The 25800-nt window shown below is 44.3% G+C and overlaps 2 protein-coding genes across 2 annotated transcripts; one reads left to right on the top strand and one right to left on the bottom strand.

The window, feature by feature from the left end:
• The first annotated feature begins 1328 nt into the window (after positions 1 to 1328).
• LOC110508991 (Krueppel-like factor 9) lies at positions 1329 to 13424 on the top strand. Its single transcript, XM_021589923.3, has 2 exons — positions 1329 to 3707; positions 10152 to 13424. The coding sequence occupies exons 1-2, from the start codon at positions 3212 to 3214 to the stop codon at positions 10403 to 10405; spliced, it is 750 nt and encodes a 249-aa protein (XP_021445598.1). The 5' UTR covers positions 1329 to 3211; the 3' UTR covers positions 10406 to 13424.
• A 1795-nt stretch (positions 13425 to 15219) lies between these two features.
• colgalt2a (collagen beta(1-O)galactosyltransferase 2a) lies at positions 15220 to 23782 on the bottom strand. The gene is made up of 12 exons (XM_036966025.2): positions 23412 to 23782; positions 22321 to 22431; positions 21998 to 22115; positions 21602 to 21736; positions 19442 to 19646; positions 19057 to 19176; positions 18410 to 18483; positions 18117 to 18223; positions 17438 to 17570; positions 16239 to 16366; positions 15868 to 16074; positions 15220 to 15570 (listed from the first exon to the last, which is right to left on the bottom strand). Exons 1-12 carry the CDS (start codon positions 23648 to 23650, stop codon positions 15285 to 15287), a joined length of 1863 nt encoding a protein of 620 aa, XP_036821920.2. The 5' UTR covers positions 23651 to 23782; the 3' UTR covers positions 15220 to 15284.
• Between the last annotated feature and the right edge of the window lie 2018 nt (positions 23783 to 25800).

Here is a 25800-nt window from a genome sequence, read left to right as displayed (position 1 = left end):
TAATGGTGTGAATATTTCTGTATATCTGACCTGCATCATCAGATGACACACACAGTTGAGAGCCAGTCCATTTCTGCCTGAGATAGAGCCTTGTAGAGGAGTGGCTATCGTCGTGCTTTATCTGCAGGTGTAACTCACCCCTCTCTGCTACATGTTGTCTGGTGATGAGGAAGCTGTAGCCATTAAATAACAGACCATTTAGAATTATTGTTTTTTAAATGGAAAATAAATACTGAATGTCAACAGAGAAGTAGTTATCTTATTCAATTCAAAACACGTAACAGTAACACTTCATAATAACATTCATTAATACGTTATTAATAAATAATTTATAAGGAATGTGTTAATGTCTTGCTGGAAAGAAAAGCCATTTTTTAAATCCCAAAATATACACACAAACCCTTTAGACAAGCTTAAAAACTCAGTGAAACCTCCAGATTCAATGTTGAATTCATTCAATTGAAATGTCTCATTTGCAAATGCCAGTAGTCATAATGTAGGAACTCATTTTCTCATTTTTCAAAATGTATCAACAGTTACTGTCCATTCTTCACTGAAAAACAGTCAGTCATCCCTGTCCGAAATGAGAACAAACTTTAGGAATAAGTCAAATCACAAATCCAATCAAAAACCATAGATATCTTACTGTGTAGTAGAATGAAAACTATGAAGATGAGACATGACCACATAGCAGGGGTGGGCAACTCCAGTCCTCAAAGGCCTGATTGGTGCCACATAGCAGGGGTGGGCAACTCCAGTCCTCAAAGGCCTGATTGGTGTCATATAGCAGGGGTGGGCAACTCCAGTCCTCAAAGGCCTGATTGGTGCCATATAGCAGGGGTGGGCAACTCCAGTCCTCAAAGGCCTGATTGGTGTCATATAGCAGGGGTGGGCAACTCCAGTCCTCAAAGGCCCGATTGGTGCCATATAGCAGGGGTGGGCAACTCCAGTCCTCAAAGGCCTGATTGGTGCCATATAGCAGGGGTGGGCAACTCCAGTCCTCAAAGGCCTGATTGGTGTCATATAGCAGGGGTGGGCAACTCCAGTCCTCAAAGGCCTGATTGGTGTCATATAGCAGGGGTGGGCAACTCCAGTCCTCAAAGGCCTGATTGGTGTCATATAGCAGGGGTGGGCAACTCCAGTCCTCAAAGGCCTGATTGGTGCCATATAGCAGGGGTGGGCAACTCCAGTCCTCAAAGGCCTGATTGGTGCCATATAGCAGGGGTGGGCAACTCCAGTCCTCAAAGGCCTGATTGGTGTCATATAGCAGGGGTGGGCAACTCCAGTCCTCAAAGGCCTGATTGGTGTCATATAGCAGGGGTGGGCAACTCCAGTCCTCAAAGGCCTGATTGGTGCCACATAGCAGGGGTGGGCAACTGCAGTCCTCAAAGGCCTGATTGGTGCCATATAGCAGGGGTGGGCAACTCCAGTCCTCAAAGGCCTGATTGGTGCCATATAGCAGGGGTGGGCAACTGCAGTCCTCAAAGGCCTGATTGGTGCCATATAGCAGGGGTGGGCAACTCCAGTCCTCAAAGGCCTGATTGGTGTCATATAGCAGGGGTGGGCAACTGCAGTCCTCAAAGGCCTGATTGGTGCCATATAGCAGGGGTGGGCAACTCCAGTCCTCAAAGGCCTGATTGGTGTCATATAACAGAGGTGGGCAACTCCAGACCTCAAAGGCCTGATTGGTGTCATATAACAGGGGTGGGCAACTCCAGTCCTCAAAGGCCTGATTGGTGCCATATACCATTCTCAAGTCACTGCAGCAGCCCTGGCTTCCAAGACTCTGTAAGTACAGTAGTTGGACTGAAGAACAGTCCCTTTTCTCACACAGGCAATGAATGGCCATGCTTGTGCCTGCTCCTGTTTCCACAGTGACCAGCACTACTCACAGTATCCAATCAGGAAATACCTTCCAGCCTGGAGCTACAAACATCCACTGAGCCAGTCACTTGACACAACATTACCCCCCACTCCCCTCAATGCAAAGACACTCTAGGGTATATAAACCGCCCTATGGATAAAGAAGGGTTCCTTCCAGACAGAAAAGCACAACTCACATTTGGGATTTTAAAGTTTTATGTTTGTTGCTTTTTAGTGAGAATCGACAATGTTATGGCAACCTGGTTGTCATATTGTTGCATATACAATAGATGTATGTTCTGTGACCCAAATGTTCTATGCACCCTTATATCCCACCCCTAACACTGTAATCAAGGGTGATCCATGTTTTTATATTATGATGGAAGTGTACATAACGGTCATTTTCATTAATCGTATAGCCTATAGGCTCTATTGCGTCTCTATTACGGAACGATGATATCCACCAGTTCATTGTTGGGGTCAGATTTGGTTAAGCTTCCAAGTGAGTAATTATGGTGCGACAGATGGCTTCACAAACAGCCAGCCAGAGAAAATGGGGTGTGACTGTTTATGTGATGCTATATATGGAAGTCAGCAGAAGCTAAAGAAGAAGAGGGACAAGAGAGACATCTAGTGTCGTTGTCTAGCCTCTGCTCTTAGGTACTAGACCTTAAAATAGAATAACGACTTTCAGAGTAAAGAGTAAAATAATCCATAAGTCTAATATACAGCATATAAATAATTATGCACTATGGTAATGGAATAAAAAATAACAAAAAATGTAATTATTGCTGAAATAGCACATGTATTTTTAGTCCTTCATATACATGTTGTTGACAAAGGAGAAATAGGGTGTAAGAGGAAGTCATAAAATGTGATAAACCATTTACAGTAGGGCTACACCCTCAACTCAAGCACAGAGCACCACCTTTCCACGCTGCTGTATCGGTCGCTTCCACCCACTGAGATACACATCCACCACGCCTGCTCTTCACGTCAGTCCGCAACGTCAGATTGTGCGTGTTGCTCTGTATCGGTGGACGTAGGTTTGACCGGCTTCTCAGAGGCAGACACAATGAGCCCTCGGATGATGTAAAGCATGCATGTGGGGCTGGAGGCACGGGCACGTTTTGGCAGTATAGTTTTTTGCTTTTGTTTTCTATAATTTCGAGCACACATATCGACAAGACTTTGTGACGTATAGGGAGGGATAGCTGGAAAAGTCGGTTCAACGAGTTCGTCTGACATAACGAAGTCGAAATCTCTGGCTAGTCCCCTTCGAAGACGACACCGAAAACAAAACAACATTTTACAAAGGACTTGCTAAAGTCAACGACATAAAACAAGAATGTCGATGGTTGCGTATTCAGATTACTTAGCCGCCAAATGTCTGATGTCGATCTCTAGCGGTCCCGTCCTACACCGACCCACCCCGGTTGTCCCCGCCGCCCAGCCCCCTCCCCAGGCCGTTCATCCTGGGGAGCCCGAAGGGTCGAGCGAGGACAGGGAGGTGCGCGAGACGCTGAGACTCGAAGGGGCCAACATGATGACGGTGGCCGGGATCCTCACGGACCTCCACGGCAAGTTCCGGTCCATGTCGGCCTACTCGGAGAGCAGCAACTCCTCATGTGGGGAGAGCGGCTACACCACGTTGTCTGACTCAACTACCCCAACCATGACCCCCTCTGCTACTCCAATTCCTGGACAGTACAATGCTACTCAACAGCAGTGGGGAGGAGGGACGCCTCGGTCCCCAGTAAAGCGACATCAGTGCATTTACGACGGCTGTGACCGAGTTTATGGAAAATCATCTCATCTGAAAGCCCATATCAGAACCCATACAGGTACAATTATATAGCTGGCTGTTATATAGCTTAAACTATTTAAAAAATAGGGAATTAGCTATAGTCTCCACAAATATCATTTTATTATGCAATTTGATTCAGAACTTCAAGTTTGTCCTTACTAACTAAGCACTTCCCCCTTTGTGAGTCACTCCTATCTACAATTATCATATTTCTGCCTGAAGAAAAGTGTTTTTCTTCACGGGGATACACTGTCGATTGGGTGGGCGAGACGAGTCGTTTACCCGCGAGTTAGTAACGTTACAATACTCCCAGAACAAAAGGGGAAAAACTCAGAGGGCTCATAACAAAGAAGTAATCGAACAAAAGAATGGGGCTGGACGAAAAATAGGCTAGTGACGAACATGCTACAACTGGGTTGATTTGCATACGAAGTGAGTTCGAGATTAAATATAACATTCGGGGCGTTTGCGCAGGTTCGGTGATTCTTTCAACTCACAACAGCCAAATCTTTTAATCCCACCTCGCATCAATGTGGCCATCGTGTAACAGTCACGTCTTTTTCGAAAACATCTTTCTTGAAATCAGCCATTGCTGCCATAGTTTTCCCAGTCAAAATGGTATGTTTAGCGTTGTAACTTTGTATACATGCATCAGGTGTCCACTGCCCAGGTGTCCGCACAGTGCGGGGGGGGGGGGGGGGGGGTGTTCAGGGTCAGTGATGGATTAGAACAGGAAAGCGAGCTGAATAGAACAAATCGTTAGGGAACGCCCACAAAACGGGGGTGAGTGGCTCATGGCTAGAAGGGTTTCGTCAAAAACGTCATAGTCCCGTTCACTACGACGAGAGTTTGCGTTTTTACACAGTGTCGAGTTCTACAGCAGACTGAATTGGATGTGATTTCCACGGAATCACTTGCGAGCTAAAATTGGTATCCCTTCTAGCCATGACCAGTGAGTGGGAGTGTGGAGTGTTGCAAAACGAAGATCCGCTTTGCGGTCTTGAATATAGCTCCTGGCACCCCTTCGTCTGTCCTGGGTTGACTCCTATTAGCAATGTTACTTTATTGTATTAGGGCCACAAAATAGGCGTAGGAGGCTGCACATTGTGGATACCTTAATGCATTACAGTCTAGTCAACATAAAGGTTGTCCTCAACGGTGGAAACGCATTTATTCGCAAAAATTGATATAATGACCATCACATCGACGTAAACTTGTAGTCATGCGATATGTTGTGTGGTTGTCCCACTACGACTCGGGAAAGCATGCAGTTTATTCGGCTACAGATTGAATAAATTACGATGAACTTCACAGGCTGGTGAAAGTGCTAGGTGATGAGTTTGATGCTCTTTTCCAATATAGAGGGTCTTATTCTAGTGACATGATGACCGATGCTAGGCTACCGTGTGACAAAAAATCTACCTCTTATCCATATCATCATCTAAGTAGCCTACCCTCACTGTATATGTGAGCTGTTGGCTAGAGCACACGTGTCAAGACCAGAGTGGGCACATTCGCTATAAAACGCAACAGTTTTTGTGGCAAATCCATCAGTAGAACCGAAAATGCGATGGAAACCCATTCACCTTGTATTTTGTATTTGGTGCATGGGAATTTAACCACACGTTATTTTTATGTGCACTGCCTCATCACGCACCTACTTTTATTCGCAATAAATCAATTTGTTGGTAACGCATCTCTGGTGGGAAAATGTTTTATGCGGATTTTAGAATATTCCCATGAAAACCGTCTTGGGAGCTCTATTGATCCTTTGTAGCTCAGTAGTGCACAGCGCTTGTAACGCCAGGGTAGTGGGTTCGATTCCTGGGACCACCCATAAGATAAATGTATGCACGCATGACCTTAAGTCGCTTTGGATAAAAGTGTCTGCTAAATGGCATATACTATTGAGGCCATCTCCATTTTGAAGTAGTCAATTTTCTTCATCTACTACTTCTGAGTTGGCAAACAAACAGAACGTGTGCACACTGCCACCTAGAGTGTGTTGTTTGAACAGATACAAGGCCAGGGTTGTTGATTTACTGCCACCTACAGTTTTGGAATGTTTCCTCACGAGTATAATTCACTGGCCGATCTCCTGGTAACCTGGATGGAATTGATTCTATGTTATGTGATTCTTCCTTCCCCCATAGGAAGTCCCACCCATTTGACTACTTGTACCCCCGTTCATTGATTCGGTACCGGTACACCCTGTATATAGCCTCCACATTGACTCGGTACCGGTACACCTTGTATATAGCCTCCACATTGACTCGGTACCGGTACCCCCTGTATATAGCCTCCACATTGACTCGGTACCGGTACCCCCTGTATATAGCCTCCACATTGACTCGGTACCGGTACCCCCTGTATATAGCCTCCACATTGACTCGGTACCGGTACCCCCTGTATATAGCCTCCACATTGACTCGGTAACGGTACCCCCTGTATATAGCCTCCACATTGACTCTGTACCGGTACCCCCTGTATATAGCCTCCACATTGACTCGGTACCGGTACACCCTGTATATAGCCTCCACATTGACTCGGTACCGGTACCCCCTGTATATAGCCTCCACATTGACTCGGTACCGGTACCCCCTGTATATAGCCTCCACATTGACTCTGTACCGGTACCCCCTGTATATAGCCTCCACATTGACTCTGTACCGGTACACCCTGTATATAGCCTCCACATTGACTCTGTACCGGTACCCCCTGTATATAGCCTCCATATTGACTCTGTACCGGTACCCCCTGTATATAGCCTCCACATTGACTCGGTACCGGTACACCCTGTATATAGCCTCCACATTGACTCGGTACCGGTACCCCCTGTATATAGCCTCCACATTGACTCTGTACCGGTACCCCCTGTATATAGCCTCCACATTGACTCTGTACCGGTACCCCCAGTATATAACCTCCACATTGACTCTGTACCGGTACACCCTGTATACAGCCTCCACATTGACTCTGTACCGGTACCCCCTGTATATAGCCTCCACATTGACTCGGTACCGGTACCCCCTGTATATAGCCTCCACATTGACTCTGTACCGGTACCCCCTGTATATAGCCTCCACATTGACTCGGTACCGGTACCCCCTGTATATAGCCTCCACATTGACTCGGTACCGGTACCCCCTGTATATAGCCTCCACATTGACTCTGTACCGGTACCCCCTGTATATAGCCTCCACATTGACTCTGTACCGGTACCCCCAGTATATAACCTCCACATTGACTCTGTACCGGTACACCCTGTATATAGCCTCCACATTGACTCGGTACCGGTACCCCCTGTATATAGCCTCCACATTGACTCGGTACCGGTACACCCTGTATATAGCCTCCACATTGACTCGGTACCGGTACCCCCTGTATATAGCCTCCACATTGACTCTGTACCGGTACCCCCTGTATATAGCCTCCACATTGACTCTGTACCGGTACCCCCTGTATATAGCCTCCACATTGACTCTGTACCGGTACCCCCAGTATATAACCTCCACATTGACTCTGTACCGGTACACCCTGTATATAGCCTCCACATTGACTCGGTACCGGTACCCCCTGTATATAGCCTCCACATTGACTCGGTACCGGTACCCCCTGTATATAGCCTCCACATTGACTCGGTACCGGTACACCCTGTATATAACCTCCACATTGACTCGGTACCGGTACCCCCTGTATATAGCCTCCACATTGACTCTGTACCGGTACCCCCAGTATATAACCTCCACATTGACTCTGTACCGGTACACCCTGTATATAGCCTCCACATTGACTCGGTACCGGTACACCCTGTATATAGCCTCCACATTGACTCGGTACCGGTACACCCTGTATATAGCCTCCACATTGACTCGGTACCGGTACACCCTGTATATAGCCTCCACATTGACTCGGTACCGGTACACCCTGTATATAGCCTCCACATTGACTCGGTACCGGTACCCCCTGTATATAGCCTCCACATTGACTCTGTACCGGTACCCCCTGTATATAGCCTCCACATTGACTCTGTACCGGTACACCCTGTATATAGCCTCCACATTGACTCTGTACCGGTACACCCTGTATATAGCCTCCACATTGACTCTGTACCGGTACCCCCTGTATATAGCCTCCACATTGACTCTGTACAGGTACCCCCTGTATATAGCCTCCACATTGACTCTGTACCGGTACACCCTGTATATAGCCTCCACATTGACTCGGTACCGGTACACCCTGTATATAGCCTCCACATTGACTCTGTACCGGTACCCCCTGTATATAGCCTCCACATTGACTCTGTACTGGTACCCCCTGTATATAGCCTCCACATTGACTCTGTACCGGTACACCCTGTATATAGCCTCCACATTGACTCGGTACCGGTACACCCTGTATATAGCCTCCACATTGACTCTGTACCGGTACCCCCTGTATATAGCCTCCACATTGACTCGGTACCGGTACCCCCTGTATATAGCCTCCACATTGACTCTGTACCGGTACCCCCTGTATATAGCCTCCACATTGACTCGGTACCGGTACACCCTGTATATAACCTCCACATTGACTCGGTACCGGTACCCCCTGTATATAGCCTCCACATTGACTCTGTACCGGTACCCCCAGTATATAACCTCCACATTGACTCTGTACCGGTACACCCTGTATATAGCCTCCACATTGACTCGGTACCGGTACACCCTGTATATAGCCTCCACATTGACTCGGTACCGGTACACCCTGTATATAGCCTCCACATTGACTCGGTACCGGTACACCCTGTATATAGCCTCCACATTGACTCGGTACCGGTACACCCTGTATATAGCCTCCACATTGACTCGGTACCGGTACACCCTGTATATAGCCTCCACATTGACTCGGTACCGGTACACCCTGTATATAGCCTCCACATTGACTCGGTACCGGTACACCCTGTATATAGCCTCCACATTGACTCGGTACCGGTACCCCCTGTATATAGCCTCCACATTGACTCTGTACCGGTACCCCCTGTATATAGCCTCCACATTGACTCTGTACCGGTACACCCTGTATATAGCCTCCACATTGACTCTGTACCGGTACACCCTGTATATAGCCTCCACATTGACTCTGTACCGGTACCCCCTGTATATAGCCTCCACATTGACTCTGTACTGGTACCCCCTGTATATAGCCTCCACATTGACTCTGTACCGGTACACCCTGTATATAGCCTCCACATTGACTCGGTACCGGTACACCCTGTATATAGCCTCCACATTGACTCGGTACCGGTACACCCTGTATATAGCCTCCACATTGACTCGGTACCGGTACCCCCTGTATATAGCCTCCACATTGACTCTGTACCGGTACCCCCTGTATATAGCCTCCACATTGACTCGGTACCGGTACCCCCTGTATATAGCCTCCACATTGACTCTGTACCGGTACACCCTGTATATAGCCTCCACATTGACTCGGTACCGGTACCCCCTGTATATAGCCTCCACATTGACTCTGTACCGGTACCCCCTGTATATAGCCTCCACATTGACTCTGTACCGGTACCCCCTGTATATAGCCTCCACATTGACTCGGTACCGGTACACCCTGTATATAGCCTCCACATTGACTCTGTACCGGTACACCCTGTATATAGCCTCCACATTGACTCTGTACCGGTACACCCTGTATATAGCCTCCACATTGACTCGGTACCGGTACCCCCTGTATATAGCCTCCACATTGACTCTGTACCGGTACCCCCTGTATATAGCCTCCACATTGACTCGGTACCGGTACCCCCTGTATATAACCTTGTTATTGTTATTTTATTGTTACTTTTTTACTTTAGATTTAGTAAATATTTCTTTAACTCTTATTTTCTTAACTGCATTGTTGGTTAAGGGTTGTAAGTAAGCATTTCACTGTAAGGTCTACTACAACTGTTGTATTCGGCACATGTGACAAATACAATTTGATTTGATACTTCAAAATGGCGAAAGTCCTCAAATATGCGCTGCCCATGCTAAAATAGGCTTTTGGGCACGAGAGTCCTCTATCTATCTCTATGGGATGTGTTGAGGGTGCCTTTCTAAGATGGCCACCCACTGTATGTTGGTGTTAGTCTGCCCTATGAGTGTCAATATCTATTGCCTGTCTACGTTTTGCATTCACTTTTCAAAATGTCTCTCTTCAACATGAACCATGACCAGAGTAGGTTTTTCTTTATAACGTAGGTTGATTTGGTGCATTAAATAGAGCAGAAGGGGTGGATGACCTTTTTGTGTTATAAAGAAAATGGATGCTGATAATATTATACACTTGGTGGGTATACAAGGGTCTGTCAAGGGTCTAGCTTACTACCGACCGCTGCATATCTAGTGTTAGTGACTGGAACGAGCAGGGCGAATATTTGCCAGTCTGACATTTGTGTCACACTCAGTATGTTCATTTGAATGTCTCTCTTTCTGTCTCCCTTCATCAGGTGAACGACCCTTTCCCTGTACCTGGCCCGACTGCCAGAAAAAATTTGCCCGTTCGGACGAGCTGGCTCGCCACACGCGCACACACACAGGCGAGAAGCGCTTCCTGTGCCCGCTGTGCGACAAGCGCTTCATGCGCAGCGACCACTTGATCAAGCACGCCCGCCGCCACCCCGACTTCCAGCCGTCCATGCTGGGCCGCAAGGCCTCGTCCCCTGGGGGACAGGGGGCGTCCAGCCCAGCCATGGGCCAGTAGAGTGCAGGGGTCAGTGGGTTCACTCCCACGTCTAGGGCTGGGGTCAGCAAGGGTAACAGGGAGTGGTCCTAACCAATCAGATCCATTAGCCAGGCCTGTCTGTCACAGCTCCCCACACAACAGTATCTAGGTGGGGGCACGTTCACCACCCACCCCGACGGATGAAGATGACACCAGTCTCAACGCTCAACTAATACTCAAAACCTTTAACTGAAAAACACTCACACATGCAGGGAATTCTCAATGTCTTCACTCCTCAGTCTCAGCACATGCATCAGCCAAATGTTGTCCTTCCTTTCTCGGCTTATTTTAGAGAAATGGTGCTCCATGCTTTTTTACTGTGGCTGTTTCCTTTCTTGCTAGCGCCATTTTGTGATATTTAACTAGAGGCGTAGAGAGGCTGAGGTCAACTAAAAGTGTAGCAGCTTTGCTGATGACATGTCCTCAGTTTCAAGAGGTTTCACATTCCATGCATTTTTGTCGTTGGAAATTAGTTGGCTTAGTTATTAAAAAAAAAATGTTTTTGTAATATCGTATTTACTGTATTATAATTTTAAATGCTGGTCAACTTAACTTTCAGTAATGATGATGAATGGTTTAAACCGCTGAAGACTAGCTGGTTACACACCATTCTTATTCATTCTAGATCAACTTTTCAATTTTCTTTTTACTATCCATGAAACCTTGACGAATGATACACGTAATACTAGGTCCGTTACGGATGCAAATGTATATAACCTTTAACCTTCTATTGTAGAGAATATCGTGAACAAATATTAGAGGAAGTAATACTTGTGATGAATTGTAGTCCTTATATTAGGGGTGACAGACTACACACTTGGATAGGATAGCGCTGCCTGTGAGTAAGCGTGTGTCTCTAATTACATTTTGTTAGAGAAAGAGAAGACACTTTCTACAGTTTCCACTTGTCTGTCCATCTTTATGGACATGATTACTTTATCTCAGTGAACAACACTTCAGGAAATTCAGAAAGCCTTAAACTATTTCATACTTATTATTGCACCATGTTTACAGTTTGAATCATTGCTACAGGTTTACGCCGACTCGTCGGCACATTACAAATACACATATGCAATATACCACTTTTAACCAGAGGTTGCTTTTAATGCTAGCTACTTGGCTAATTTGTGTGACAGGTTTTCACTGTGTTAATATGCTTCTACAATTGAACACTGTGGAATTTGATAAAGATACACGTGATCTCATTATACTTATTATAACCAATGGTTAGGTTAGTCAGACACATTTGTCCAAGTGCTTTAGGAAAGTGCGATAAAGGATAGATTGGGGCTATTATGTGTTGTTTTTTTTAAACTGTTTCTTTGCTGAGCATAATGACTTGGTTCTATGTATGTGGCTTTTCTCAGACACTATGCTCTCAGAGTCTTGCTATAACTGTAATTTCTTCCACAGAAAGATTGAATTGCGTGACTAAGGCACCTCTCTCGTCATACAGTCCCTCCAATATTTTCCTTCTCTGTCTTTACTAACCAACTGACTTTAATGGATCATTCTTGCTGCATCATTTGGTCACTGTTAGTTCCATTGTAATGGGATGTACCTGTAACTTTTATGTTGAAACGCTTTTGCCGTTTGTACACATTTTCACAAGTTCTTATCTGTTTACAGCTCTCGGTAACTGCTGGCAGTTATCGAACAAAAATGGACTACTTCAAACCAAGCCACAATATGACGTAGTGAAAGTGTTTGCTATGTTTTCAAATGAATTGAAAATGTCTTCATGGATGTCATCATTTTCCAAATGTATTTGTTTAATTTTCTGACAGCAAGTCTGCCTCGCGCCAAATTTATGATTATTTCACACAAAGGGTAACAATTTACCTCGCAATGTTTGTGTAATACTTGTCTTCCCTTGGAAAGCAGTTGGACAAAAAGGGACTCCATTAAGAAACTCACCTTTTCTCATGAAACGCTTCTAAACACAATCAAGCCTTAGGTTTGAACTTCCTGTGTTCTTCAAGTGAAAACTACACTCTGCCAGGGAAACAAACATCTCTTTAGTTGTCTTGTCTATATTCTTGATGTATGCTCCGTGTACAGAGTTTTGACTGTGCTTAACACTTTTTCCATAGTATATTACGTACCTGTGGTGTTTCAATAGTGCTGATCATCAATTTTTGCATCTCACAAGTGTTCAGTATGTACCACTACCCTTCATGTGGCACAATGCTACTTAGATCAGTTTAGTCTGGACCTACTGCGGTACATTTTGTAACACTTCATTTCGGTGGTACCTACATAAGGACTTAATAACCCATTCATAAGTAGTACATGAACATTGCATAAATGCTTATGTTAACAAGTTGATATTTCAGTTTTGTCACTATTTGCAGTTAACAAACGTTTATGCAATATTCATTAACTGCTTAAATGTGTACTGTATGGGTTATAAAGTGCTTATGTAGGTTCCCTTCAGATAAAGTCACCAATAACTCAATTTACACTAAATCTGGCTGGGGGGGAGAGGGCATAACCATATCTCGAACAATGTAATTAATCGCGCTGAACACCTTATAGGGCATACTATGCTAATTGTTTCCCACTGTACACTAATTAAACAAATCTACACAGCTGCATTGTTTGTATAAGAACCAATATTTTTAGAATTTTGTTAAGCCAAATTTTTACATCAATAACTCTTTTAAGAAACCTCTTATTTGAGCTTTGGTTACGTAGATAAGAGGACCTGTGGAACTAATTGAAAAAATGCTGCAACTTGGTTCTTTGATATTTATACTCTCAGGTGTCTTTTAAACATTTCTTCCATATTTCCTGTGCAACACCCAAGTGTAATCATGTATTGTTGCTATTATTTTAAGGATTAATTTATTAGGATTTATAATTTGCGTGGTTTAATTCATTTTTCCCATAGCTTATTATTTTGTGATATGGAACATATACTAATCATTTGGTTCCATTGTTTGCTTGACACAGACTGCCAGTACTTTTTCATAATAAATAAAAACCTTAAGTTAAATGTTTTGTGTGTGTTATTTTCTTGTTAACAGGTGACTAACTTGTATCTGTATATAAATGTTGCTTTATACTTGACATATCCACTTTTTCGTGAATATTGTTAAGTTGAAGGGAAGGTTGTCCGTAGATGGCTTTCAAAGTAAGGACAATTTGATCAATCCCTTGCAAAGAATAGTTCACCCAAAATACAAAATGACATGTTGGTTTCCTTACCCTGTACGCAGTCTACGGACAAGGTATGACCACAATCCTTGATTCATGATTTGGTTTGTTTACTTGACAACTGCAATATTTTTACAATCTGGCACAAATCCAATGCAAGTCGACGGTACCTGTGTAAGTACATTTTCGCGTCTCGTGTCCAAATTATCTATTTAGTAACTTCATTGAGCTTTTTAGATACTTTAGGATGACTTGGCCATTAAGATAGAAAAATGCTAATATCAAAACCATTGACTTGCGCTGGATTTGTGCCACAGAGGCAAAAAAAGTTAGCATTTGGAAACAGTGACCAGGTAAACTAAACCAAAGCATGGATTGCTGTCATACCTTGTCCGTAGACTGCTCACATGGTAAGGAATCCAATATGTCATTTGGGTGAATTAGCCCTATAAACTAATACAATCAGCTGGAGTGTTTGCAGACAGCTAAAAGGCATCGTTCTTTAATTAAGCAATAAGGCATGAGGGGGTGTGGTATATGGCCAATATACCACGGCTAAGGGCTGTTCTTATGAACGACACAACGCGGCTAGCCTGGACACAGCCCTTAGCCATGGTATAATGGCCATATACCACAAACGCCCAAGGTGCCTTATTGCTATTATAAACTGGTTACCAACATAATTAGAGCAGTAAAAATAAATGTTTTGTCATACCTGTGGCATACGGTCTGATATACCACGGCTGTCAGCCAATTAGCATTCAGGGCTCGAACCACCCAGTTTATAATCCTGATTATATAACGGATGGGTCTAATCCAGAATGCTGATGGGTTAAAACCGCATTCCAGTCGGTGTCTAATCCACAAATTACCACCGGCTAAATCTATGACATTAAAATGCCTATTTACTCTGTTCCATCTGACTGCACAATCCACTGTCTCATCAGTCCAGCCAGGCAAGTGATAAACCTGATCTCCACTATAAAAAGCATCTAGACATTAAATCACATTTCTTTTAGACTAACATTTAGTTTTCAACAGCGGAGGTTTGTATAAACCTTGCTGTCTGTCTTTCCGACATTTGCAACATTGTTTCAATATTAAAATGAGATCTCCAGCTGTTCCATAGTAATGAATGTGTATGGGTCGGGGGAAGACAGATAGGCAGGCAGCGTTTCTAAACCAGTCGAAATCATGAATCAGCTGACATAATTTTTGGTGGATATATACAAAGCAATGTCAATTGAAAAAAGGAAACGAGATGCAGCTAGTTTGCAGTATTTCCAGCTTCAGTTTGAAGTGATTGTATTCGGTGTGTTGTTGGCTAGCTCCTCTGATCAACAGTGTCCCGAAGAGAGAGTAAAATGTAATTGTGAACGCACAATGTCAATGCCATCATTGTAAATAAGAATTTGTTCTTCACTAGCTTGCCTAGTTAAATAAAGGTTGAATAAAAAAATGATATGCCAGGTGAAATCGCGCCACGTTAGCTCATTGTTAAGCATGTATCCAAATAAAGTTCACTAGAAAACAGCTTAAACAAATGCAGCTACTGTTGTTATTCTGGCTGCACTGTTTGATGTGACTGTAAATTAGCCGTAGCAAGCAAGAGATGAGAATGTTGCCAGCCAATATGGCAATGTAAGATTTAATTTATTAATCATAGGAGTAACGTGTGTGTTTATGTGACCTCAACTCATCAGAGTTCATCTCTTTGATTACTGGCAGAGGAGGGTGAGGGCACGCCTCCTCCTTCCTTGGCGATGCCTGGGGGCATAGGCCGTCCCTGGCCGTCCTGCTTGCTGCTTCGCTGAGTGTTCTGCCGGTCCCAGTCGGTGGTTGTGGCCTCATCGTCCCAGATGGTGGAGGTCTCTGTGTCGCTGAAGTAGCCTGGCTCGCCAGTATAGTGGGTGGGGAAGAGGAGCAGCGGCTCCACAGAGAACGCCAGCAGGTCCCTCTGCTCAAACTGGGCCATGTACTCCTCCCTGAGGGCAAGGAGAGTTGAGGAGAATTAAAAAACAACACATGCCCGGTATGAAAACAAACTCTTCTCCTAGCTCCAAAAGGCCCATTGGAAGATCTGCCTGGAACCACCGCCATATTGATTGCACCGTTTTAATCTCTACCTGGTCTCTTAAGATCAGAAAACACTGGGTTTGCAGGGACAAATGTCACTCAACAAGCATGTGCTTGGTGAATAAGGTGCTTGCGGGAGAGCGATAGAGTGAGAATATGGACACTGCAGTTAAAAGACAAAAGCCTGTCCGACCACTGGAACTCACCGTGGGTGCTTGTTGAACATGACAGGCAGGTACTCATCCACAGGTAGCATCTTGCCCAGGGCCCGGGCTCCCAGGAGCCTCTTGGCCCCCTGCAAGGAGAGGGCGTAACCCAGGGTCCAGTAGGAATAGTCAGGGTGTACCAGGTTACTGACCCCCTCCACCCAGCGCTCCGGCTGCTTCACCTGCAGGCGCTTACGCCCCACATAGCTGAGAGAGAGAGAGGGAGAGAAACGTCAATTTATAAAGCATTCCTAGAAAAAGAAGCCATTTTACACTATTATGCTGCATCCTAAGATCAGACGCACGTTGGAATCGTGTCTGTCTGTCTGCCTGTCTATGTTCGAGTGTGTATGCAGCCAATCAGCCCTCACATCAGATCCCAGTCCAGTCCCACTCGGTCCACGTTCTCCATGATGGTCACCAGTCTGCTGCGGAAACGCGGCTCAAACCTCACATCATCCTCCAGCACCAGCACACGCTGCAGTCCCTGTTCCACCACCTAGGGGGAGACATGCACCACAGGACAGCCACTGAGCCAGGGTGTGAATCTCCAAATACTTGATACATTAAAACAAGTGACATTGCTTTCTATCTTATATCTTTACATCTAAAGTAGTTTGAGCACTGTTACATATCATTATCCTTTTACTGCAGTGGGATAAATCAGGGTCACACAGAGTGATTCTTGGTGATCTTAAACAAATCTACTTTGAAACTAAAGTATACACCTCACACACATGGTTATGGGCTTACAAAAAAGAAGACACATGTACCATGTCAGATGTAGAGTTGAAATGTTTTCAGTTTTGAGTTTGTATCCCAATATTACACTTTATATACATCACAGACGACTTAAATGCAACAAAACCGTTTGACATAAAAACACAGATTTTTTGGGCCAAAAAATGAAAGGAAAGTTTATTAACTATGAACATTCCACCCATAAGGCCACTAGAGGGCGATCTGGTCATTTGACTGCAGGAAAGGGGTGTACCGTTATCAATAAAAGTGGCAGCTCTAAATATTTATTAGGATTTTTATGCAACGTTTGTGTACCTGATCCATGTATAGTCTAGATGTGTACCTGTTCCATGTATAGACTAGATGTGTACCTGTTTCCATGTATAGTCTAGATGTGTACCTGATCCATGTATAGTCTAGATGTGTACCTGTTCCATGTATAGACTAGATGTGTACCTGTTTCATGTATAGACTAGATGTGTACCTGTTTCCATGTATAGTCTAGATGTGTACCTGATCCATGTATAGTCTAGATGTGTACCTGTTCCATGTATAGACTAGATGTGTACCTGTTTCCATGTATAGACTAGATGTGTACCTGTTTCCATGTATAGACTAGATGTGTACCTGTTCCATGTATAGACTAGATGTGTACCTGTTTCCATGTATAGTCTAGATGTGTACATGTTTCCATGTATAGACTAGATGTGTACCTGTTTCCATGTATAGACTGGATGTGTACCTGTTTCCATGTATAGACTAGATGTGTACCTGTTTCCATGTATAGACTAGATGTGTACCTGTTTCCATGTATAGACTAGATGTGTACCTGTTTCCAGATATTGTAGTGACTGAGGAAGCAGCCGATCTCCCCTCGCGTCAGCACACGCCCCGAATACGGGTCTTTGTACCCAGGCAACATGTCTATGCCCATCGCTTGCAGCTGGGACGAGTTCAGGGCTCTGGAGAAAATAAAAGATTAATAAAACATAATTAAATGTTCAAACCCAGCCCAGGTGCGTAGGTCTAGATTTTGCACCTGTTCTTTTTCTGATTCAATTCAGAACGGTAGAACAAAAGATCAAAGGAAAATTAAGATACTGATAATACATCAAAGCTTCATGTTTGAGGAATCCATGCTCACTTTATTACATCTTGTCTTTAACCTTTATTTAATTAGACAAGTCAATTAAAAACAAATTCTTATTTACAATGACGGCCTACCCCGGGCCAAACCCGGACAACGCTGGGCCAATTGTGCGCCGCCCCTATGGTACTCCCAATGACGGCCGGTTGTGATACAGCCTGGAATCTAACCAGTGTCTGTAGTGACGCCTCTAGCACTGAGATGCAGTGCCTTAGACCGCTGCGCCACTCAGGAGCCTGAGTGGAACCACAGTGGAGAGGAGTGAGGATTCAGTATGGATAGCAGGCAATGTATTTTATTTCCGTCTGAAATAACAGGTGCAGACGCTTATGTAAAGTGCTTTTGGATTGTTGTGTCGTACTTGCCATCCACCGCCTCTGTCAGTGTGATATCAATGCCCAGAACGGCAAGGGTGCTCAGCATTCGATCCCGCCGGTCAATGCGACGCTTCAGATTAATCAGAAAGATCTAGAATGAAGGCGGGGAGAACAGGTCACTAAAATCCAACTGTTCCATCCATAATCACCTTTCTTATGATTTGTATGAAATAGATGTTTCTGTGATTTCTTTCAAACAATGACCGTGGATGACTAAATATATACCATAGTGTAGATATACAGTAGTGTAGATATACTGTAAGTACATTCTCAGTACCTCATCAAATCCCATCTTTTCCAGAGGTTTAGCTGTATGGTGCATGTATTTGGACGGCTTCATGAGGTAATCGACTGAAGAAAAATACCTGTATTAGACTCTTATTACCAGATAAAAGATAAAAGCAGATCACACTGTGTTAAGACATTTGCCATCTATGATTTGTAAGGGAATTCGTCAGTCTCTCATTAATGACCAGTTTAGGGATTCTCTGAAGAGACGGAGAGAGACGGAGAAGCAGAAGAGATAACAGAAAAGTGAGAATTCTGACACGGCTGTGAAAGTGAAAGTCAAACGGCATCACAGAGACTGGTCTGTAGGAGAGGGGAGATACGTTAAAATATAGTGAGGGTAGTGTGTTTGTGTGTGTGTGTGTGTGTGTGTGTGTGTGTGTGTGTGGGCGTGAGTGTGTGGGTGACGTGAGTGTGTGTGTGTGTGTGTGTGTGTGTGTGTGTGTGTGTGTGGGCGTGAGTGTGTGTGTGTGTGTGTGTGTGTGTGTGTGTGTGTGTGTGTGTGTGTGTGTGTGTGTGTGTGTGTGGGTGGGCGTGAGTGAGTGTGTGGGTGGGCGTGAGTGTGTGTGTGTGTGTGTGTGTGTGTGTGGGTGGGCGTGAGTGTGTGTGTGGGTGTGTGTGCATCAGAGTACTCACTCAGAGCCTCGGTCATGGTGTGGCTAAAGCTCTCCACCTCCTCCTCCAGACTTTGCTCTTGCTTCAGAGGCAGTGGCAAATACCCATAATGCTCTCTATTACATATGTACATCTGCACATCTGTATGGAGTCACATGTTTGTGACTAATTAGACACATAAAACATAATACATATAAATAATAATTGAGTGTTTGTTTGAGCCTGCCTGGAGTGCCACATAGCCCGGCTATTCCACTGGTTCCACTGCGCCAGATAAGCTCAATCAAGCGCAACTAAAGTATTTGAAAGAAAACAATGACTATTTGAACTAAGATATGACACACATTCAATACACAGTAAGGAAACTGAGCATTTTAACACAATTCATTATGACTCTATGACTGACCTGCCCGCCGCGCGGAAAAGGCGAAGACCATGATGTCATCCAGGGGGAAGGTGTAATCGTGGTGTGGAGGGTGGAAGGCCAGCGCCCGGGTGGCGCTCCGCCTCAGGTCCACCATGAAGGTAGAGTGCACCATGGGAACGGCGAAACAGCCCTGGCGTTTCCAGTTCCTGATGGGGATGTACTCAGGGGTGCGCTTGTAGTAACCCTAAGAGGGCAGGAAGAGACACAGTGGATCAGAGAAACTTAAATAGAATCCCTAGGGACAATCCGGCCCATCGTTACATTTTCTGTGGCCCCTTGACATAAATGCATTTTAATGAATAAAAAAATTCCAATGGTATGCTCCCCGGAAATGTGAATAATTTAAATCTTCAAATACAATGGTGAGCGAACACAAAAGCAAGATGGTATAATACAATGAATAAACAAAAGAAAACACATTTAATGAGCATTAAATGTATAAATCATCATGGGTTACAAAGATTCTTGATATCTACACTCAGTGGCCAGTTTATTAGATACACCCATCTAGTACCGGGTCGGACCCCCCCTTTGCCCCCAGAACATTCTGAATTCTCTGGGGTATGGAAACATTTCTCAATTGGTATCAAGGGACCTAACGTGTGCCAGGAAAATATTCCCCACACCATTACACCACTGCCACCAGTCTGTAAGGTTGACACCAGGCAGAATGGGCCATGGACTCATGCTGCTTACGCTAAATCCTGACTCTGCTATCAGTACGACGCAACAGGAACCGGGATTCGTCGGACCAGGCAATGTTTTTCCACTCGTCAATTGCCCAGTGTTGGTGATCACACATCCACTTGAGCCACTTCTTCTTATTTTTAGCTGATAGGAGTGTAACCCGGTGTGGTCGTCTGCTGCAATAGCCCATCCATGACAAGTACAGCCGAGTTGTGTGTTCTGAGATATCGTTCTGCACACCACTGTTGTATTGAGCCGTTATTTGCCTGTTTGTGGCCCACCTGTTAGCTTGCACGATTCTTGCTGTTCTCCTTCCACCTCTCACCAACAAGCTGTTTTCACCCACAGGACTGCCGCTTACTGGATTTTTTTTGTTTGTTTCACCGTTCTCTGTAAACCCTAGACACTGTTGTGCGTGTTAACCCCAGGAGGGGGTTCTGAGATACTGGAATCGCCTGGTACTGACGATCATACCACGCTCAAAGTCACTTAGGTCACTTGTTTTGCCTTCTAACGTTCAACCAAACAGTCTCTAAATGCCTCGATGCCCGTCTGCCTGTTTATATAGCAAACCATGGCCACGTGACTCACTGTCTGTAGGAACAATCCATTTTCGTGAACGGGGTGGTGTACCTAATAAACTGGCCACTGAGTGTATCTCTAAAAAAAAATGACATACTCGCTAATTTAATTGACTATCAATGCCATATAAAACTGACAAACCAGAAGAAGAAAAAATGGTAAAGGACAGAAGAGCCAATCATACAGTCATATATCACTAAGGGAAAGTGGCTAGGGGAGTGGTGATGCGAAGATCACAGAAGGCCAATCATGCAGTCATATATCACTAAGGGAAAGTGGCTAGGGGAGTGGTGATGCGAAGATCACAGAAGGCCAATCATGCAGTCATATATCACTAAGGGAAAGTGGCTAGGGGAGTAGTAATGAGAAGATGACAGAAGGGAGGGAGGGCGGGAGGCAGGCAGGCAGGCAGGCAGGCAGGCAGACAGACAAGTGTTATGCTTCAGATTGAATAAACATTTGGATGGCAGCTAAACAATAAAGTTGTCTTCTGAGAATGGGTCTAGTTGTGGGCCAGAAAAAGTTAGAGAGATTGTGACAGAGATTAATGAAGTGTGTACCTGTGGGGTCACACCACACAAGAAATTGGAGAGATTGTGACAGAGATTAATGAAGGGTGTACCTGTGGGGTCACACCACACAAGAAGTTGGAGAGATTGTGACAGAGATTAATGAAGGGTGTACCTGTGGGGTCACACCACACAAGAAGTTGGAGCGATTGTGACAGAGATTAATGAAGGGTGTACCTGTGGGGTCACACCACACCAGAAGTTGGAGAGATTGTGACAGAGATTAATGAAGAGTGTACCTGTGGGGTCACACCACACCAGAAGTTGGAGAGATTGTGACAGAGATTAATGAAGGGTGTACCTGTGGGGTCACACCACACCAGAAGTTGGAGTAGAGGACGCGGGACTCCAACATGGGCGCTACCACCGTTAAATTCTCTGCTATCATCTCAGTCAGCACCCGCCGGTTGGTCAGCAAGTTGTCAGTGTCCACAAACTGATTGAAGAAGGAATCATCTCAGTGGAAATTCTGGGTTTCTGCGGGCTGGCTCAAGTAAAGTGAGGGGGATTCACAATTGGCTATTTGTGGTCCTTTCGACCAGTTACAGCTTTAAAAAAATGAAGGTGTCGTTACTGTAACAGTAAACAGTGCCTAAAACAAAACAGTTTGCCATCTCAAAATGTGATGCCTCTGTGCCTAATGACACCTACTACTGAGTGTTGTTGTCCCACTGTGTTGAGTTGTGGGTGACCTCACCAGTATGTAATCAGCCCAGAGAGCCCTGGCTGAACTAAGAGCAGCCTGTTTTAGCTTCATCACGTGGGTGAACCGAGAGTTAGGCCAGTGCTTCGGCCCTAACTCACCCACATGCGAGCTAGGGGAGAGGGAAGGAGAGAAATGAGTGGAGAGGTCTTTATTCTTGACATTTGTTGACATAGATATTGAATGACAAGAGTGCACAGTGTCATTGATAGTTATGAACACCCCAGCTTCACAGGGAAAGGTGGGTCGTCTGAGAAGAAGACATGTAAAAGTGAATGTGGAGAAAAATGGAAGGATGTATTTCAGTGTGTGCTCACCTTGGTCCTTCCATGGGTGTCCACTTCACAGAGTGATACTGGCTCTGCACCCCTCTGATCCACTCCTGCAGCATGGCTGTGGTGTTGTCCACACTGTGGTCTGCAGCAGCACTGGAACAAAGTGGCTAGAGCATCAGCCCACTAGAGCTACTGGCTGGATCAGATAGCTCAGTTGGTTGGAGCATAGTGCTTTCCACACCATGGTTTTAAATTTGATTCCCATATGAGCCTGGGACCGGGTTTCCCAGACGCAGATTAAACCTAGATTTAAGCATGATGAACGGAGATTCAGGACACCAGATTTCTACATAGCATGTCATTTGATGTAAGTGTCTTCAGATAAAAACATCTTACAGTATTATATCAGCATAGACTTCTTTATTATTTCTGTCTCTCTCTCTCTCTCTCTCCCTCTCCTCTCCCTATCTCTCTCTCTCTCTCCCTCTCTCTCTCTCTCTCTCTCTCTCTCTCTCTCTCTCTCTCTCTCTGCCTGGTCGCTGTCATTTACCAGTGCTGTGCCACTCCACTTCACATCTCACCCTCTCTCTCTGCTCCCAGACCACTATTTACTCTTCTCACATTCATCTCATATTCATCTCTGAGTATTTCGGTAGAGAGGTTGAACTCAGGCCACTTAATCCACTGACAGCAACTGGTTTTTAATAGGTTTTGCCCAATGAAAGTGCCCTCCATTCAGGGATTGATACATATTTGATTCATTTTTTATGGTAAAATGCAGTTATAATTATCCCATAGGGCTGGGAGATACTGTAAATAATCTATTGAACTCCACCTCAGTAACATCCTTAGTGGAACTGAGGAATTTTTACAATTCAAAACAAAAATCTGATGCTCTTTACACAAAATCACCCAATATTCCCAAAAGGAAAGCATGGGGTGTCTTCTGGAATTGGTGGGCAACAATGTGACAATACATGACTGCTTTAGTTTACATCACTCAGTGAGCTAATCATACTCTGACTAACCATGGATATGATAAATAATTTAAATAATTGTATTTATTTCAAAGGTTAAAATATCTAAAAGTAAGAAACAATGTGGAACAAAATATTAAATTGAACATGTTTTACCAGATGGCGATACGATCCTTAGGATATTCCAGCCTGTCGATGCACCCCAAGAAGTAGGGAAGACTGTGCTCCGCATTGCGCGCAAGAATACTGAGCAATACTTTGGGCTTCAGCAACAAAGACTCGGGAAGGACAGGTTCCACGGGTTCAGTTATCAAGTCTTCTGTACAGGTGTTGAATGGGAGTATCCCGATCAAAATCAAGAAAAGCAATCCGAAACCCACAATTTCAAACGGCATTATTTCCTTAGGGGGTGCTCTATCTCCCTCCTGAACTACATGTACTGCAGCTGAGAATGGGTGAATGGTGCAAGTCGAGTATGTGGCACTGATCTGGTAGGTGAGATGCAGACAGTGTGAAGACAACCGGTGAACGGCTGGTAAGCCGACTATCTATCCACCCATATGTTTTATTATTTATGTTTTCTGGGGGGTTTCCTTGCGGTGTAGGACTACCAATTTAGACCTATCCCAGCTAAATACAAACGTTCCCACAACTTTAGAGAATGTTCCCTTAAGAGACTCATTATGTTATTACCTAACGTTTTCATAGGAACATTCCCAGTGATGTGCAAGGACCGTTTCCAAGAGACCATTTCCTCAATGTCGAATAGAATTTACCTAGAACGTAGTTACCATGTTCTCAGAATATAAGATATTAATGTTCTAGACATGTTTCATAGGAACATTGCAAGAACATTCCCGTGTTCATGATGTTGAAAAAGTAGAACGTTCGGTTATGGCCCTCTGGAGGTTTGTCTAGTTCACAGCTTGTTCCTGCAATGTCCCTAAATACATTTTTACAATGTCTTCTGATGGTCCCAAAGAAACATTCTTGCCCCCCCAAAAAAACATCTCTTTACATGCCACCCCTTATTACTGTTGCCAAGCCAATCAAGGCCCCGATTGGTGAACCACTGATCCACCCAGAGAACACACTTTGACGTACATGATTACAGTAATTATTATTCAACATGTCCTCACCTGGGTTTTGAACTCAGAACCTCTGGGTTCACAGCATTCCGATCTTCCTGCTACACCAAAATGTCTGTGTCAGTTATCAGTTAATCTCACTATTATCTAATTGATTGCATATACTTTATTTCAGCAATTTTTGGATTTTCTGTATAGATGTCTAACGTTGGTGGGGTATTGTAATAGGGGATTTTAGGGTTTTCTGTACAGTTGTAAAAGAGAAGAGCATTATCAATCATAAATCAAGTTTAATAACAAGTTGCAAAAGGGAGACATCACCGGCACAGAAGCAGAGAAAATGTCTAACAGTCCTTCTCTGAGAAGGCACTTTATATTTTAATCAGACAGTAACAAATGTTCTGTAAACACCAACTCGAGAGGCTGGGAGGAAGACACAACATCAGCGGCTACAGATTCACAGTGTCACAATATCAGTGTGCCCTTCCTCAGTGTCAAACTTTAACCACATCACTGGTATTTGATACTGGCAGTTTAATTAACAGGTCAAATGTACCAACATCCGTACTTAGTTACAGAACATCAAATACAGGAGAGGAATTAATCAAACAAAATTCAAACAAACATTCCCCATTACAGGCTTATTAGTATGTTTTAAAGGGATAGTTCACTGATTACAAAATTACACATTGTTTTCCTTACCCTGTAAGCAGTCTATGGACAAGCTATGACAGCAATCCATCCTTTGGTTTAGTGTCCCTGACACTGTTTCCACATGCTAACTTTTTAGCATGTGTGGCACAAATTCCATTCAAGTCATGGGACTGATATGAGCTTTTTTTGCTCATAATGTCCAAATCATCCGAAAGTATCTCAAATTGATTGTGAAGGTCAACAAAGTCACTTATAGGTGATTTTAACGATTCCCTTTATCTCCCCTGGAGAGTTGCCAGTGAGCTCTGTGGGCCCTCGGGATGGCACATTTCTAGCTGTGAACAATGATACAACAAGTAATCTGAGGTACTGACCACCAGAAACACTTTGTTCCTTGGAGAGGAGTCCTCCACCAGCCTCTCTACTGCTACAGGTGGGAGGAAGAAGACTGGAGGAACCGGCTGCTTCCATGGACTCTGGAGAGCACTGAGAGGAGCAGAGGAAAGGAGAAGGAGCCTGTAAGCATTACTAGTCACTGTTGTACTGTTATTCTGTATTTCAGTTCACTAATATCGTAGCAAGACATTCTGTCAACACAGTTGTAAATAACTGTTTTTTCCCCCTTATTTTTTTGTCTTTATTTTTCAGGCTCACTGAGTTGCTCAGGCAGATGAAAACCAGATACCCCTTCCAAGCAAAATAGTATTTTTTCTTGTGTGTTGTTAACTTTTTATCATTGTTTTTAACATTGTTTTAAACATTGAGAAAGAATGTTCATTATTTTTTATTTTAATTCACCTTTA

This window comes from Oncorhynchus mykiss, chromosome 28 (assembly GCF_057628025.1).
Source record: "Oncorhynchus mykiss isolate SJ-2025 chromosome 28, ASM5762802v1, whole genome shotgun sequence".
Lineage (NCBI taxonomy): Eukaryota > Metazoa > Chordata > Actinopteri > Salmoniformes > Salmonidae > Oncorhynchus > Oncorhynchus mykiss.
Note: the sequence above shows the minus strand (reverse complement) of the source record. Positions and strands in the feature narration are given on the sequence as shown.

Bases quoted from the DNA above. Each gene is read 5' to 3' on its own strand.
- LOC110508991 (XM_021589923.3), top strand. From the start codon at position 3,212: ATGTCGATGGTTGCGTATTCAGATTACTTAGCCGCCAAATGTCTGATG. The intron at 3,708-10,151 runs GTACAATTATAT...TCCCTTCATCAG, and splicing joins CCATATCAGAACCCATACAG to GTGAACGACCCTTTCCCTGT.
- colgalt2a (XM_036966025.2), bottom strand. From the start codon at position 23,650: ATGCCGTTTGAAATTGTGGGTTTCGGATTGCTTTTCTTGATTTTGATC. The intron at 21,737-21,997 runs GTGAGGTCACCC...TTCTTCAATCAG, and splicing joins TCTGGGCTGATTACATACTG to TTTGTGGACACTGACAACTT. The intron at 16,367-17,437 runs GTACACATCTAG...GTCTCCCCCTAG, and splicing joins ACTACAATATCTGGAAACAG to GTGGTGGAACAGGGACTGCA.